Source organism: Cavia porcellus, unplaced genomic scaffold, assembly GCF_034190915.1.
Source record: "Cavia porcellus strain 051 isolate PalLab524CR breed Dunkin Hartley unplaced genomic scaffold, mCavPor4.1 scaffold_19, whole genome shotgun sequence".
NCBI classification, from domain to species: Eukaryota; Metazoa; Chordata; class Mammalia; order Rodentia; family Caviidae; genus Cavia; species Cavia porcellus.
Genome location: NW_026947502.1, coordinates 45,318,328 through 45,334,674, shown reverse-complemented (window position 1 = coordinate 45,334,674; position 16,347 = coordinate 45,318,328). Strand labels below are relative to the sequence as shown.

Below are 16,347 nucleotides of genomic sequence, written 5' to 3'. Positions count from 1 at the left end.
TAAATAGCAATAATGCAAATAAAGTAGCCAGCCCAGTCTTTATACACAAGATCTAACAGTGCTTAATAAATATTAATTCTCTCCATCTGTCCCTAGTCCACACTGAAGTCAGCAGCCTAGTTTCTGCAACAACCATATTTATTGCTATGAAGTTGAAAAGTGGCATCTAATTTCAGCAACCATAGTTAATGTGAGCTCATGCCTGAAACAAATCAGATTCTTTCCAATGTTTCTGAGACTAGAAGACTTAGAAACACAGGGAGATCACAGCCCAGCTTCAAGAGCCACAAAAGAGTCTCTACCACTGATTCACAGCTGTCTACAAATCAGAGCCTAATGAAGACCCCACAATTTCTCATATTGTACTGTACCATCCATGAACCAAACTGCAAGGGTCCTTATATCCACCTTTTTCCCCTATAAAACCTTCCAATTAAGATTCTCTGTTTCATTCTATAACATACTTTATAAATAATCATTATCATTAAAAAGGGCAGCTAATTAATAACTGCGAGCTGTTCCACATATGCACTATCTCTAACTGACCAAAAATTAGGCCAACTTTGCTTTACAAACCACTTGGTCATCTTAATTCTAGTTCTATTTTAGTTTTTACTTTAGAAGACAAAAGAAAGTATTCCCAGACTACAGATCCCAAGGTGCAATTCTAGTATCATTTTAGAAGGATAGAGTGTCCCATCCCCTCTGTAACAAAGGCAGAACTATAAACAAAGCAGGCCTGCATTAAGCACATAAATAGCCACCACAACACAGAAAGTTAGGGTTTCCACCTCAAAGCTTTCTGTAGGTTCTCTTCAGGAATACCATAAAGGCAGTGGTCAGTAGTACAGCCCCAGACACCAGTCCCTAGCTTCTCACATGCAAACACTCTCAGCTGGAGGCTTATTTGCCAAGACATAGCCCCTGGGATAATACCCAGTCAAGCATTCTTGAGACAAGTGTCTGGACAGATTCCTAGAACTGTGCATCATTTATCCTGCCAAATTCTCTTTTTGGGAAGAGAAGTTGGAACCTAGGTAATTCTCTGTCTACTGATAGAAATAAATGCAGCTCAGTGGACAAAGCACATTACAAACAGAAAAAAGTAACAATTTCATATGACTTCTTAAATTCTGATATAATGTTCAATCCATGTGACATTGTCAATTGTTAACATCTCCAACACTAAACTTGTTTTCCTACCTTTGCTAATAATTTTTAAAGAATGTTTTATTAAGCACTCACGTGACACAAGGAACCCATGATATTTCTTTAAATACTGCAGAGAGTTAGAGAGTAAAATTTATGAAGCACATTATGGGCTGGATTTGAACGCTGAAGCCTTATCCCCAGCATTAAGAGGAGGGGCTGTGGGAGATAAGTCATTAGGTATGATCAGGTGATTAGGGTGTCCCTGATGAGTCTCTGGTCTTGTAAGAAGAAGTAGACAGCAGAGTTCCATGTCTCCACTATGTGGGCAACAGCTCTCTACAAACCAGGAAGAAGGCCCCCATTAAGAATCAAATCAGCCAGCACCTTGACCTTGGGCTTCTGAGGTCCATAACTATGAGAAATCAAAGTCTGCTGTTCAAGCCACTCAGGCTACGGTGTTTTGTTATAGCAGCCCCAAGCTGCCTAAGACAAAGTGAAGTGTAGGATCTTAATACGACCACTAATACAAACACATTAATTCATTCATTTTTGCATGCTCTGTCCAGAAAGTGGACAGTCTCAAACACAGCTCCCCAAAGAGGTCTTCTGGAGAGAAATGCTCACATGAAATGTGCAGGAATATAACTTGGAGCCCCCATTAAGGGGAGGAGAGGGGCAAGAGGCCCTCATTCATGATCCATACTATAAACACCAAAGTCCTTCGTTCCACATTGCAACACAACACTGAACAAGACAGTCAGGATTCTTGTTCCCTATTCTAAGCAAGGAGACAGGAAGGAAAACAAAGCACATGAATGCTTCCAAGGAAGAGTGCTGGGAGGTAAGTAATGCAAGATGAGGAATAAGAGCAAGAGGGACAGAGAAGCAGCTGATTTCACTAAACCATCAAGGGAACCTTGCCACCAGAGGGCAGCTAAACTGACACCACAGAAGCAGGTACAGGGCATACAGAGCAGTGGGACACAGGGATATGGGTTAGGGAAAAGCAAGTACAAAAGGTTGGGATAAACCAGCTGTGCACACTCCTGGGACAAAATCATCAACTTCTCAGATAAGGGAATAATGTGGAGGGCAACTTCCTATCAGAAGAGTACAAAACTCATAACTCCTGTTACAGTCACTGGCATTCAACATGATGACATCATTTCCTGAGCATGCAGACTGGCCAGGAAACAGAATCCCATTCCCAGAAAGAGACACACATGTAGACAAGACACACAGACAGACAACCAGTCTTTGAGCCACTGCACTTGCTGCACCCAAACTGTGGGATCCACTCTTATAACTTCACCCACAAAATGTCCTGATCAGGCCCAAGTCTAGCCTCCATTCCCAAAGGACATACAGGGCATTTTCAGGTAAAAGGATCCATACCTAAGTGACATCCTCTAGTGTCAGATATTCAAGCCACTTATTCATGATGAATCCTGGCTCTGCTCCAAGTGTTGTGCAAATCCTCACAACACCCTAGAAATAGGATTTGTAATCATTTTGTAGATCCAAAGACTAGTGAACAAACTCAAGTCCATCAATTGAAGTTACCTAACTGGTAAACTCTACAGGTACAATCTACTGTCTGCCTCCGGCAGTATCCATCACGGACTGAATGTTTGGGCTGTGCCCCCAAGTTCATATATTGAAGACCCAGCCCACAACATGATTTCATTTGGAAGCAGGGCTCATGTGGAGCTGTTAATGAGCAAATAAACTCCTAAAGCCAGGGTCAGATGTAATGGGCTGGGGCCATTTTAAGAAGACAAACCAACAATAGACAGATGGGCTTTTTGTGCCACATGAAGCCCAAGCTAGAAGATGGCATGTGCCAGCCAGCAAGAGAACTCCCACCAGAAATCCACCACATTGATCTCAGACCTCTGGTTTCCTGAATTGTGAAATATAAATTTCTGTTGTTTAATCCAGGCACTCCATTTTGGTACAACAGCCTGAACAGACCAATATACCCAATAATGCCTGCAAATGAAAGTATGAACCACACTTGATTGGCATAAGTGGTCTGTGAAGCCTTATCTCCAATCACCTAGTCCTAAGATCACAACTAATACAAATTCCCATTTCCCCAGACTCCCTTTGCCTTACAGAAATCACTAAATGCAGAAGGAGCACTTTATTGTCACAACCAATTTGATATCTATAGGCTCACAGCAGTTCCACTGGAAAAAAAATGCAGCAATTCCTGCATTTCACTCATTTAGGACGACCTCCTAGAAAATGAGCACAGTCTCTATGGTCTTGAGTGCTACAGGGAAAGGGCCTTGGTTAGATGCCACTTGGGCACAGACTGATTGGAGCGCTGTGGACACTGATTGGAGTGGACAGCATGGTTACTTCAAGCCCAGGTTTCTCTCATACACAGTATAGGTAGTAACAAAGAAAGACTGAAAATTAAGAAATCCTTCAGCTAACTTGTACTATTATTACTTTCAGACACCTCCTGTAACTCTGTTAACAATGTGCCCAAGAGAAGTCTCCGGCAGCTCTAATGACCTACACTTGAATCACAGACCACACAGCAGGGGCTAAGCAGCGGTGATTGCTGGGATCAGGATGTACTAATTGAAATTAGGGGCTCACCGTCACTGAGGTCCTGGAGGAGGTTCTCCTGGCAGGAGAAGTCCAGCTTGGCTTTGATGCTGATGGCCAGAGTGGCCACTTTCCCAGGCTGCAGAGGGAACTGGGCCAGGGTTTCTTCCAGCTTCCAGTTCAAGAAGTCACCATACAACTTTTCTACAAAAAATAATAACAACAGTAAGAATGATGAGCCTGAGGCAACATAAGAACTACCAATCCCCCAAGAAGACATGGAGGCAGTCTTAAAACCAAAACAACAAAAAGCACTTTAATGAAATAGCTCAAAATACCAAGCATGTTGCAGAATCAAGAGCTGTTGCAAGGTTCTTGCCCCTGTTTACAGATGAAACATGAAGAAGAGGAGCTACTATTGTTAGAGGAACTGAGCTTCAAGCAGAGTCAGCTTACTCCGAACAGGCAAGTCATCCTCTCTGTGGCACATGCCTGTAATCCTATTATGCAGGAGGCTGAGATAGGAGTACTGATGCAAGTTCAAGGCCAGCAGGAAGATCTTGTTGCAAAACAACCAAAAAAATAAAATTCAATACTTTTTTGGTCTTATAAACTAAATTTCTCCACAATGAATATTTTCTCCAGTATATCACTTTAAAAAGTAACAAATCCAAGTCTAGTGGGGAAGTGTATTCAAGGAAAGGAACAATCTGCAGAAAAATAATTATGTGTGGGAGTAGGGTACATGTTCCCAGGCTTCACTGAAAATCTCCCTGTCTCTATGGGCTTGAGTGCTACAGGGAAAGGGCCTTGGTTAGATGCTATTTGGGCACAGACTGATTGGAGTGCTGTGGACAGCAATGGTTACTTCAAGCCCAAGTTTCTCTCATATACAGTACAGGTGGTAACAAAGAAAGCACGGGCTGTACAGACACCCCACCTTGGTGGACTATAGAGTAACCTTGTGCTGCCTGGCAGCAGATGGCACTAGGCCCCCCGGAGAGCCCCATACCATTTCTCTCCCAATGTTCCCATCAGTGCACCCACACACAGCTCATAGGCCACACACAATCCCTGCCCATTTCTGTGCACATGGGTCCAGTTTCTAGCCAGCCTTAGAAAGACTATGAGGAACCATGGAAATGGTACACTGCACCTGCTGACCACTGCAAAGTCCCCTCCACAGCCCTGGGTCAGTTATTCACGACCTGATCATGGCCATGGAATATTCATAGCTTGTTCCCATGACCTCACATCTCACCTGGCCTGTGAGTGCACATAACTAACTAGCCACCATCAGTTACTCTGGTCCGGTGTCATATGTTTATCTTTAGCCACCAGCAAAGGGAGCCAAATGCTATTAAAACAGCTCCTCTCCCTAGAAGGCCCCACAGTTTTCTCAGCTCTGCACAGAAGAGCTCAGCTTCCTGGCTATGCTACTACCCTCCTTTACACTACTGCCTTCCTCTCATTGTCCCTTTGGGCTCAAGGAAGGAACAACTAATTGCTGTTCCTACCATTCCCCTTGTGGGAACCAAGTCTCTGTGCTGAATCGCTGAGACTTAGAAAAATTAAATAGCTTATCCACAGTCAGAAACTAGAGAAAAATTCTTGAATTCAAGGTCCAAATATTTCCAAAATTGTTACATTTACTTCCTCCATGAAGGTACTTCTTAATAGCAGAGTTAAAATATAGAGTCTTGCTCTCTAACCATAATCCTAAAACCAAAAATTAACCTCACAGTAATTCAATGATAGGCACTAGCTAGAATGAGGTCCATGTGAAAGAAAAGAATGTATGGGCCTGTTAACTGCAAGAACTCAAAGCCACCTATGCTATTCACACAAAGCAGGCTAACACTAACGTTTCCTGGCCAGGGGTGAGGTCAATCAAGTGTTCAAGACCTGGGTAGCACACATGTAATGGACCATGTTCATTTCTCCTTGTTTCCTTAAAAAGGGATGCTAAAAAAAGAAGCAGACCCAGGGGACCATGGTCCTGAATGGGACATCGCATCCATTTATTTACTTAGTTATTCACCAAACTCCTCATATGTGCCAGACTTGCGTACACGTTACCTTAATCCTCACATTATCCAGTGAAAAAGTTACTGTTGTCCTCTTTGGAAATGAGGGAGATAGACACATGTGACTGAGGTGATCAGCTAAGTAGGTAGAAGATGTAGAATGTAACAGAGCTTGGTGAGTACTGGCTGTCTCTATGCATTGCCACCGGCACCAGCTTACACAAATCTAGATGTTCTACAAACTGATAATATCACATGATTTCAGCATCATGTGGGGAAAAATAGACAATTCCCCCAAAAAATATATAAATAAAGAGCAAACTAAAAGATAAGAGAACAGGAAGTAGGGAGATTTTCTTCAAATGGGAGAGAAGAATTAAGAGTTAGAAGGAGGGAAGGGAAGAAAAGGAAAAGGTTTTTTAAAAAGAATTGAAGAGAAAAATCAAAATGGAGCTTCTGCAATGGGAAGGAGATCAAGAGATGAAAGGAGCAGAGGACCAAAAGAGTACTTAGATGTATTACCCCCATGTACCCACTCCCCATGGTAAATGCAGTCACTGTGTACTGCAAACATGTACTAATAAACATTAATTAGTTAAAAAGAAAAAAGGACAGTTGCAGGAATGACTGGTTTATTAAGAGAGCTGGTTCCTGGAAAGTAAGGTTTTAATGACAGCAAAGGATTAATTACCATACGTTGGGATGGTTTCAAGAAAATGTGGGTGTCAAAAGATACAGGAATGTGAGGATAGGAATGGAAATCAAGAATTAAAGAGAAGTAGTAACCAAGTAGCAGTAAAGCAAAGAAGACAAGAGCCACAAAAATAACCCACTGCAGGAAAACAGAGAATCACCACCCAAGATCAGCCACCAAAACTATAGCATAAAAACTAAATGCTTTAGCAAAGTTTTGGGAAGAAGCAGCGAAGTACACAAAACACTGATTCTTAGATGATCTCTCATCTAGAATGGTGCCAGGGAGGGGTTAGGAAAATAAGCAGAACAAAGACAAGCTTTTGTACAGGATCCTAAGAAACTCAATGAATGTAAACAGTATAAGCTATACGTGAACCGAGCTTAATGATATCAAGAATGAAAAAGGGGAAAGGAGAATTAGAGGATGAAGGAGGGAGGCAGAAGGAATAAGAAAGGAAAAAAATGAAACAAGCCTTATTATGTACATGTACCCACTCCCCAAGATAACTGTAAAATGTATGTATTGAAAACATGTAATAATAAAAAAATTTAACCAAAAATTAAATATATACACATATATAATAAAATAAAACAAATTATATGTCTGGAACCTGCTTTAGCATGGGCTGTTGAGGAAGAATGTATAGGCGTTCTTGAGCAAGGCAAGCTATGCCGTCACAGAAACAAGAGAGACTATTTTAAATTAAAAAAGATATCAAAGGCATCCTACAGGTGAGCAAACAGAAAGGAAAAGAGCAAGCCTGACCTGCAATCAAGCAGCCACCCTGGCAGTCTTCCTGCCCACCTCAAAGGATGCTGAGACACCTAACTCACTGCTATGAGGGTGACCGCCCTTTCCTCTACTCTCTGGAGACACCTGCCCACCTGTCCTGTTAGAGCCAGTGCTGTGCTCTTAAAGGGTACCTTCCATCAGTGCCCAGGACAGCCCCTTCAGCTTCTCTTAGCACAGCCATGTATGTACTCCAGAAGCTGACCACTGAAGGCCCTCAAAATTTTTAGTCTACCTACCCCTCAAAGGCAAAGTTTCTCTGATCATGTTCTCGGACAAAAGGACCAGCTCCACTCACTTCCTAGCTTGCCTTGGAGGATGTGTTACTTGTACTTGGTCTCAGCTTCTTCTATGGGTCAATGGGAAGATTAGCACCTAGTTGGTAGGGTGGGAAAAGCACAGAGGACAGAATGTGGTACCCAGTGAAATATTTAAGGAAGCAGTTGTTGTGATAATCATCAGCTACTTTGGGCAAGAACACCACCATTGATGGGAACTCACAGGCTTTCAGGGCACCTAGTCCTGTTAAGAGAAAGTTCTACCAAGCTCTCAGGTGTCTTAACACTGGCTCTGTGCAAGCAATCTGGGAGAGAAGACACAGAGTATCAGCCCCATTGCAGGCCTAATCACATCATCCCTTCGGTTCCTTCCTAGTCTCTACACATACAAGGTAGGAAAATGACCAACAATTAGGGTCAGAGGGCCAAAGACTTCCCAGAAAAACCAGGACATCCTAGAGCCAGGATGTGAACTCTGCCCCCTCCTCAGGCACACTCACAATCCTCCACAGCTAGCTCAGAGGCAGCCCTGACCAACACCCCTTCTTCCCTATGCTAACCTCTCCACCTTCCTTCCAGTCTCCTGCAGCCCTCAGGCATCCTGACACTATGACAGACCCACCAGTCTGACAAGAGGCCTCTCACAAAGCACTGCCCAGAGATGACACAAAAGACCCATTGTAGGGAGAACATACAGCACAGCAGAGGGCAGGAGGAGCTCCCATTTCCTGACTGTAATCCACCTCCAAGAGAATTCAGCCAGTACGCCCTGGGTATCCCCAAGTTTTGTGAGCATTCCCAGGCTTTCTGTGTCTCATCATGTTCCCACTGCTAGGAATGTCTTCTCCCACCTACTGTGCTTCGCTAGGCTGTTTGTGAGCTTTTCATCACAGATTAGGGATTTACCTCAGATGCCTAGCACCCAAAAGTCTTGATTAAGAGATTCTCCTACCATCATAGGCTAGAAAAGGGTCACATGGGCCCGTCGCCTCTCCCTCCTGGTGAGCGTACCACCACTGCTGCCAGCTGGAAGGAGAGGGCCCAGCCAAGCAGAGGGACATTGGTCCAGCCCCACCTGCTGGCTTGTCTGGACAAGGAGCACAACACAGCTGCTGGCTGGAAGGAGGGAGGTGGGCTTAGCCACTGGAAACTGATCTGACCTTGCCTGCTACCTTCCTTTGATCTAGAGAGCACAAGCTCTACTGCCACTGCCTAGAGGAAGAAGCAGTCCTACTGAGGAGGTTTGAGGCCTACTTAGGCCATAAGGGGACCTTCTATCAGCCTGGGGAGTTTTGCCATCCAAGGAGCTGGATTGTTACACAACAATCAATTCCCTGGAGAGTATGAGATCCTTGCTCTAGGGGATTAGGGGCCCAATGGGCTTGCAGCCACACTACACTGGGATTAGCAGGATTTGGGATTGCCTAGACTACATCAGGTGGCCTTCTATCGCTCAGGGGAGCTTTGCTACCAGAAGGGGAAACTGTGCAAATTGAGGAGGCTTTAGGTCTACCTGAGAGGAGCCTGGCAAACCTCTTTTAATCCAGGGGCTCTGCTGCACAAGGAGGGAGCTACTACCAGAGGAGTCCCAATAGCCCAGGACATAAGAGTCAATTTACAACATGACCAGGGGAAACTCTGGAACAACACTTGAAACACAGTAATATAGGAAAATGACAAAACGAAAGACCAAAATGAAATCTCAAATGTCCAACCCATCCCAAGAAAGCCTAGAGCCATGTACTTAGAAGAAAATACATGCCATATACCTGAAATACCTGAAACAATAGTAACCAAAATAAAGAAGCAGCTTCAAGAAGCTTTAAAGGAATTCAAACTAGAAATAATCTATCAGGTAAAAGAAGAAATAATAAAAGAAATGAAGGAGATGATGAACATAACTAAAGAACATAACTAAAAAATTGGAGGAACTAAACAAAAAGAATCTCTGGATGAACAATATAAGAAACAAACAGAATATATAAAACAGATGCAAAGAGATATACAAGAAACCAAAAACTCAATTGAATGTTGTAAAAACCGCATCAATGAATGCAAAGATAGAATTTTGGACCTCGAAGACAAGATTGCAGCCAGTGAACAGGAAAGGAAAGATCTTTTAAAAATAACAAGAAATCAAAAAATAACAATTCAACACCTGCAAGATGATGCAAAGAAAAACAACATAAGGTTGATAGGGATAAATGAAAAAGCAGGAGACAATATAAAGGATGTCAAGAGGACATTTAGAGACGTAATTGCTGAAAACTTCCCAAACATGAAATTGGAAACTGATACCAGGATCAACGAAGCACATAGAACTCCAAATAGCCATAAGCAAAATAAAACTACACCCAGACATATAATAATCACCATTCCAGAAATCGAACAGAAGAACAGAATATTAAAAGCTGTCACAGAGAAAAGACAGATCACCTATAAAGGAAAACCTATCAGAATCACAAAAGACTTCTCAACACAAACAATAAAGGCAAGAAGACCATGGACTGAAGTATTTCAGACACTAAAGGAAAATGATTTCCAACCTAGACTGATGTACTCTGCAAAACTGTCCTTCAGAATGGATGGAAAAATAAGATACTTCCACGACAAAGAACAGCTGAAGAAATTCATGATCACCAAGCCAATCCTGCAAAGAATACTGAAAGACAGTTTAGACACACTTAAGAAAAAAACCACTTAATAAAGCAGACAATTAAATAGCACAGAAAGATAAAGATGCAACAGCAGACATATATCATGACAGCAATAAAACAATATATAACAGTTATAACCATTAACATAAATGGTCTCGATGCACTAATTAAAAGAAATAGACTGGCAGAATGGATCAAGAAGCAAAATCCAACCATATGCTGTCTACAAGAAACCCATCTAACCCAAAAGGATACTCACAGACTGAAAGTCAAAGGATGGAAGACAATACTCCATGCAACAGGAACCCAAAAAAAAGCGGGGGTAACTATTCTGTTTGCAGACAATGTGAACTTCAAACCAATAATGATCAAAAGAGATAAAGCAGGTCACTACATACTGGTTACAGAAAACTTCAAGAGGAAGAGATAACTATCTTAAATATATACGCACCAAATTCCAGAGCACCCAGTTATATAAAACAAGTAATATCAGAAATGAAAAACCAAGTTAGCAGTAATACAATTATAACAGGAGAATTTAATACACCATTGACACCAATGGACAGATCAACAAGACATAAAATCAGTAAAGAAATAAAAGAACTGAATCACACCTGTGAACAAATGGAATTGATAGACATATACAGAGTATTCTGCCCAACAACAGAATACACATTCTTCTCAGTAGTACATGGATCATTCTCTAAAATAGACCATATATTAACTCACAGGAATATTTAAACAAATGCAAAAGAGTTGAAATCATCCCCTGCATGTTATCAGATCATAACGCAATGAAATTAGTAATTAATGATGAAAGATACTGCAAAAATCCCACAAACACATGGAAACTGAATAACACACTCTTGAGTAATCAGTGGGTCACAGAGGAAATTAAAAAAGAAATTAACAATATGTACAAACAAATGAAAACATAAATACAACTTACTGGAATCTGTGGGATACAATGAAAGCTGTCCTCAGAGGAAAATTTATTGCACTGAGTTCCCACATCAGGAAAACAGAACAAATACAAATAAATAACTTGATGCTACACCTCAAACATCTAGAAAAAGAACAGTAAGTCAAGCCCAAAGCCAAAAGAAGAGAAGAAATAATAAAAATCAGACCAGAAATCAATGCAATAGAGACTAAGAAAACAATCCAAAAAATCAATGAATCAAAGAGTTGGTTCTTTGAAAGAATAAATAAAATAGATAAGCCCCTAGCCAACCTTATTTTTAAAAGGGAAGAAAAAGCTCAAATTCATGCAATAAGGAATGAAAAAGATGAAATCACTACAGACCCAATAGAAATACAGAATATCATCAACATCTACATCAAAAACCTCTACTCTCAAAGGTTTGATAACACAGAAGAAATAGAGAGGTATCTAGAAGCATATGAAGTACCAAAGCTAGGTCAAGAAGATATAAAACTGCTGAATAACCTAATTTCTATTAATGAAATTGAAAATGTAATTAAGTCATTACCTACAAAGAAGAGCCCATGCCCAGACGGATTCACTGCAGAATTGTAGAAGAAATACAAAGAGGACCTAATGCTGACACTCCTCAAACTCTTCAATGAAATTGAAAGGGAAGCAATCCTTCCCAAGTCATTCCTGGAAGCAAATATTACTCTAGTACCAAAACCTGAGAAAGACCCAACTAAAAAAGAGAACTACAAACCAATCTCCCTAATGAACACAGATGCAAAAATCCTCAGTAAAATACTGGCAAATAGGATGCAGCAAATCATCAAGAAGATTATACACAATGACCAAGTGGGATTCATACCAGGTATGCAGGGATGGTTCAACATACGTAAATCAATAAATGTCTTCCACCACATCAATAGAGTCAAAAGAATCACATGATCATTTTTATAGATGCATAAAAAGCTTTTGATAAGGTACAACATTCATTTATAATAAGAACCTTGCAGAAAATTGGAATAGACGGTCTTTACCTCAGCATAATAAAGGCCATCTATGACAAACCAAGAGCCAGTATCATACTGGCCCAAAATTGAAGGCCTTTACTTTAAAATCAGGCATAAGACAAGGATGTCCTCTGTCACCGCTCCTATTAGTACTGGAACTACTAGCCAGAGCAATTAGACAAGAAAGAGAAATAAAAGGCGTAAAGAAAGGAAAAGAAGAAGTTAAATTATCACTATTTGCAGATGATATGATACTCTACATAGAAGACCCCAAAACTCCAATTCTAAGCAGCAAAGGGAGGAGGCATCACAATCCCTGACTTGAAGTTATACTACAAAGCAACAGTAGTAAAATCAACATGGTACTAGAATCAAAACAGAGCCAAAGATCAGTGAAATAGATTAGAAGCTACAACCACAACTACAAACACACTCAACCACCTTATCTTTGATAAAGGGGCCAAACATGTTCACTGGAAGAATGACAGTCTCTTTAATAAATGGTGTTGGAAAAACTGGCTCTCCATATGCCGAAAACTAAAACTAGACCCATGCCTATCACCATATATTAAAATAAAATCTAAATGGATCAAAGATCTAAATATTAAAATAGAAACACTAAATCTATTGGAAACAAATTGGTTAAAAACCTTAAAGACATAGGGGTAATTAGAGAATTCATGAACAAGACCCAAACCGCATGGGAAATACTTCCCAGAGTCAATAACTGGGATTACATCTTAATAAAAAGTTTCTGCACATCAAAAGAAATCTCTAACATAGTGAAAAGAAAACCCACAAACTGGGAAAAAATCCTAGTGAACTGCCCCTCAGACAAAGGACTTCTGTCTAAAACATATAAAGAATTTTAAAAAATCAGACCCCCAAAATTCAAAGACCCCATCAAAAACTGAGCATCTGAGATGAATAAACAATTTTCAGATGAAGAAATACAAACGGTAAATAAATATATGAAAAATGTTCAGCATCACTAGTCATTAGAGAAATGCAAATTAAAACCACACTGAGATTTCATCTCACTCCTGAAAGAATGGCCAAGATCAAGAAAACCATCAACAATAAATGCTGGAGAGGCTGTGGGGAAAAAGGAACTCTCCTGCACTGCTGGTGGGAGTGTAGACTGGTGCAACCATTGTGGAGGTCAGTCCGGAGATTTCTCAGAAAGCTGGGACTGGAAGCACCATTTGACCCAGCTATTCCACTCCTAGGTATATTCCCAAAAGAATTGAAAGCATCATACCACAGTGATATATGTGCATCCATGTTTATAGCAGCACAATTTGTAATAGCCAGATCTTGGAAACAACCTCAGTTTCCATCAACTGAGGAATGGATAAAAAAGTTGTGGTATTTTTATACAATAGAGTACCACTCAGCTATAAAGAATGATCACATTGAGACATTTATAAATAAATGGACACATACTCATAGTGAGACCATACTCATAAGTGAAATAAATCAAACTCACATCTACAAATACCAAATAGTTTCCCTAGTGTAAGAAACGATAAGAATACATGAAAGTACGTGGTAATCATGATTCCCAGTCACACTGGTTTGAAGCCATATAATGTTTTCACTCATTAATTGGAATGGTTTTAATCTGGGTTGTTTTATTGTATTGTCTGTGATACTACAAATAACTATCTTGAAGAAAATAAGACAGCATAATAGCTAGTGGTGATTTAATATCATCCTGTTTTGAAGCCTCATCAAGTGTTGTTCATCTGTTTCCATTGGTTCTAACATGTTATATCTCATTATATTTTAATGTATGCAATAGTATAAGCAAATTTTTTATAGGCAAAGAGATAATACAGAAACTGATGTTTGGTTTCTGTTAGCCGGTTCTAAATACCCTGCAATAATTTCATTCTCTTGAATGGTTTCACACTGCCTTGATAAGTTATAGCCAAGATGCTATAGTATATGAAGTTAGACTCGAATATTTCAAGGAAAGGGTCACTATGGTAACTACTATTAATGTCAGGCTATCTGGTGGTGAAACACAATGATGCTTAAATTTTTCGGTTCTGACTGGTATTGTTCTATTGATATGTTCTTTTTTTATCTCAATCTCCCACACACACACATTTTTTTAAAAAAAATTAATTTATTTCTTGGTATCTTTTAACTAAGGGAAAAATAAATTAAAAATCTTGCGATATATTATAGTAACTTTTTTGTTTCACTATTAACCTGATTTGAATCCCTATTGTTCTCCACATCTTGTTCTGACTGGTTTTATTATATTCTGTTCTGCTTAATAATATCAAGTTTGAGCATATAGGCAACCATTTGGAAGGCAACCAGATATTCTATGATGCCCATTATCATTTGACTATTATCTTCTTTGGAAGTCCTGTAAGCTCTCCAATGTGGGTTTTATTGGTCTTCTGTATGTTTTGTTCAATTCTTTTATACCAGCTGATATAGGCAACTCTTTTTAGGATAACAAGAGGCATAATGGTAACCATTGCTGATCACCTAGTAATTTTTCCTTTTTTTTGCATTATATATGTCCATCCTCCTATTCTAACTGACTCTGTTTTGCTTTGTCACATTGGGTTTTTCTTTGGTCTGTCTTGTTTTGTTTTGTTTTGTTTTTTGTTTTGGGGGTTTTTTATCTTTTGTCTTTTCCTCTTCAAAGAAAAAGTTATAAGAACTGTGGGAGTAATGAAAACCAAAAAGTGTGATTGTTAGCATAAAAAAGAGAGGAAAGAAAGTGATCTAAAGGATATAACTGCAAGTATATTTAAATGTGTAGGATAGAGAACCATAGTGCTGAGTTTTTGTTGGATCATTGAACAGAACTGTCTGCAATCTCACTGTATTAATGTCCACTTTTTATGCTTTCATTTTGTAAACTGGACAACTGTTTCTGAGATGACAATGTGTGATCTATTAACTAGTGGATTTTTACTGTATATTTTTTTCTTGAAATTCTGTATTACTTCCAGCCTTTTACTGTTTTGCTTTGTTTAGTTCTGTTTTTCTCTTTAAATAAACTTTTTTTAAAAACTAAAAAAAAAAGAAAAAGCAAATGGTCACATGTGCCCCCAGGACAGATCCTGCACTCTGCAAGGGCACAGCAGTCTCCTCTGCACCCCTCCCTGGACCCTTGATGCTCTCTTCTCCTTCTGCAGTGAGTGTTTGCTCCTGTCACATAGACAGACAGGTGCTGGGCTAGCAGACCACGGATCACACTTCTAAGGCATGGCAGAGGACAGAAATGAGGAAAGCAGTCTCACAGATAATATATCTGACAGAGAAAAGCTATCATGGTTTATATCAGCCTTATGCAATTATTTGTTTGTGATTGGTTCATTGTCCAGCACTTGGATTGGTGGTATGAGTGCTATACCCACCCAAAGGTGGAGCCAGAATACGATGTAAGGGTGGGAAGAAGGTGTGTGACCCTTTCTCTTTCCCATTCGTGCCTTGCAGTTTGGAGCTGCCATGAACTGCAGCCCTGCCATGTCACCCTGCCTTGAAGCCAACTGAGTATGGACCAAGACCTCCAAGAACTGTAAGAAATAAACCTTTTTTTCCTTCATTTTGGGTGCCAGGTATTTTGTCCCAGCAATGAGTAAAAAGCAACTAAGACAGAAGGATAAGGCAGGATAAGCAGGATAAGGGAGGATAAGGCAGTCCTAGGTACTTGACAGCCCACCACAGACACAGCCCTGGTATGCAGTACCAGGAGAAGCTTCTGAGGAAAGTGGTAAGACTCAAGGGTGAGAGGCCCCAGGTCAGCATGAGCAAGGACAGTCCTTGCAACTGAGTCTGTACTTGTTCTGGGTGTTCATGCCCCTGTATGTGTAAATGTCACACCCAAAATCACTCACACACACACACACAGGTCTTCTCCCTACACAGTAATCTATAATGATGTCTAATATTTTCTTGTATTTATTTTATTCTTTAAGCCTGTGGCACCACCCTAATCTAGAAAGCATTGACTAAATTTTACAACTTTTCCTACCTCTAATGTATACTATACTCCTAAAACTCAAACTGTCCGCTGGATATACTCCCTGAGTTTTCAGTAAGGAGTCAACTCTGGGATAGAAGATACAGCTTTCTTCCTAGGCCATGCATAGACAGCACCAAGATCCTCTGAATGACCGAGGGGCTCATACTTCATAAAAGGTCTAATAAACTCCACTCTGTCCTTGCATTTCAAACCAATAAATCCATTCAGAATGGAATGAGATAAG

The 16,347-nt window shown here is 40.2% G+C and overlaps 1 protein-coding gene across 6 annotated transcripts in view; it reads right to left on the bottom strand.

Moving 5' to 3' along the window:
* The window catches only part of Trappc9 (trafficking protein particle complex subunit 9), a 703,342-nt gene that overhangs the window by 471,035 nt on the left and 215,960 nt on the right, over positions 1–16,347 (bottom strand). For all 6 annotated transcript variants that reach the window (XM_063231022.1, XM_063231023.1, XM_063231024.1 and 3 more), the window contains one exon: positions 3,766–3,918. In XM_063231022.1, coding sequence (XP_063087092.1) covers positions 3,766–3,918 — 153 coding nt within the window. The remainder of the gene's footprint in view (positions 1–3,765; positions 3,919–16,347) is intronic.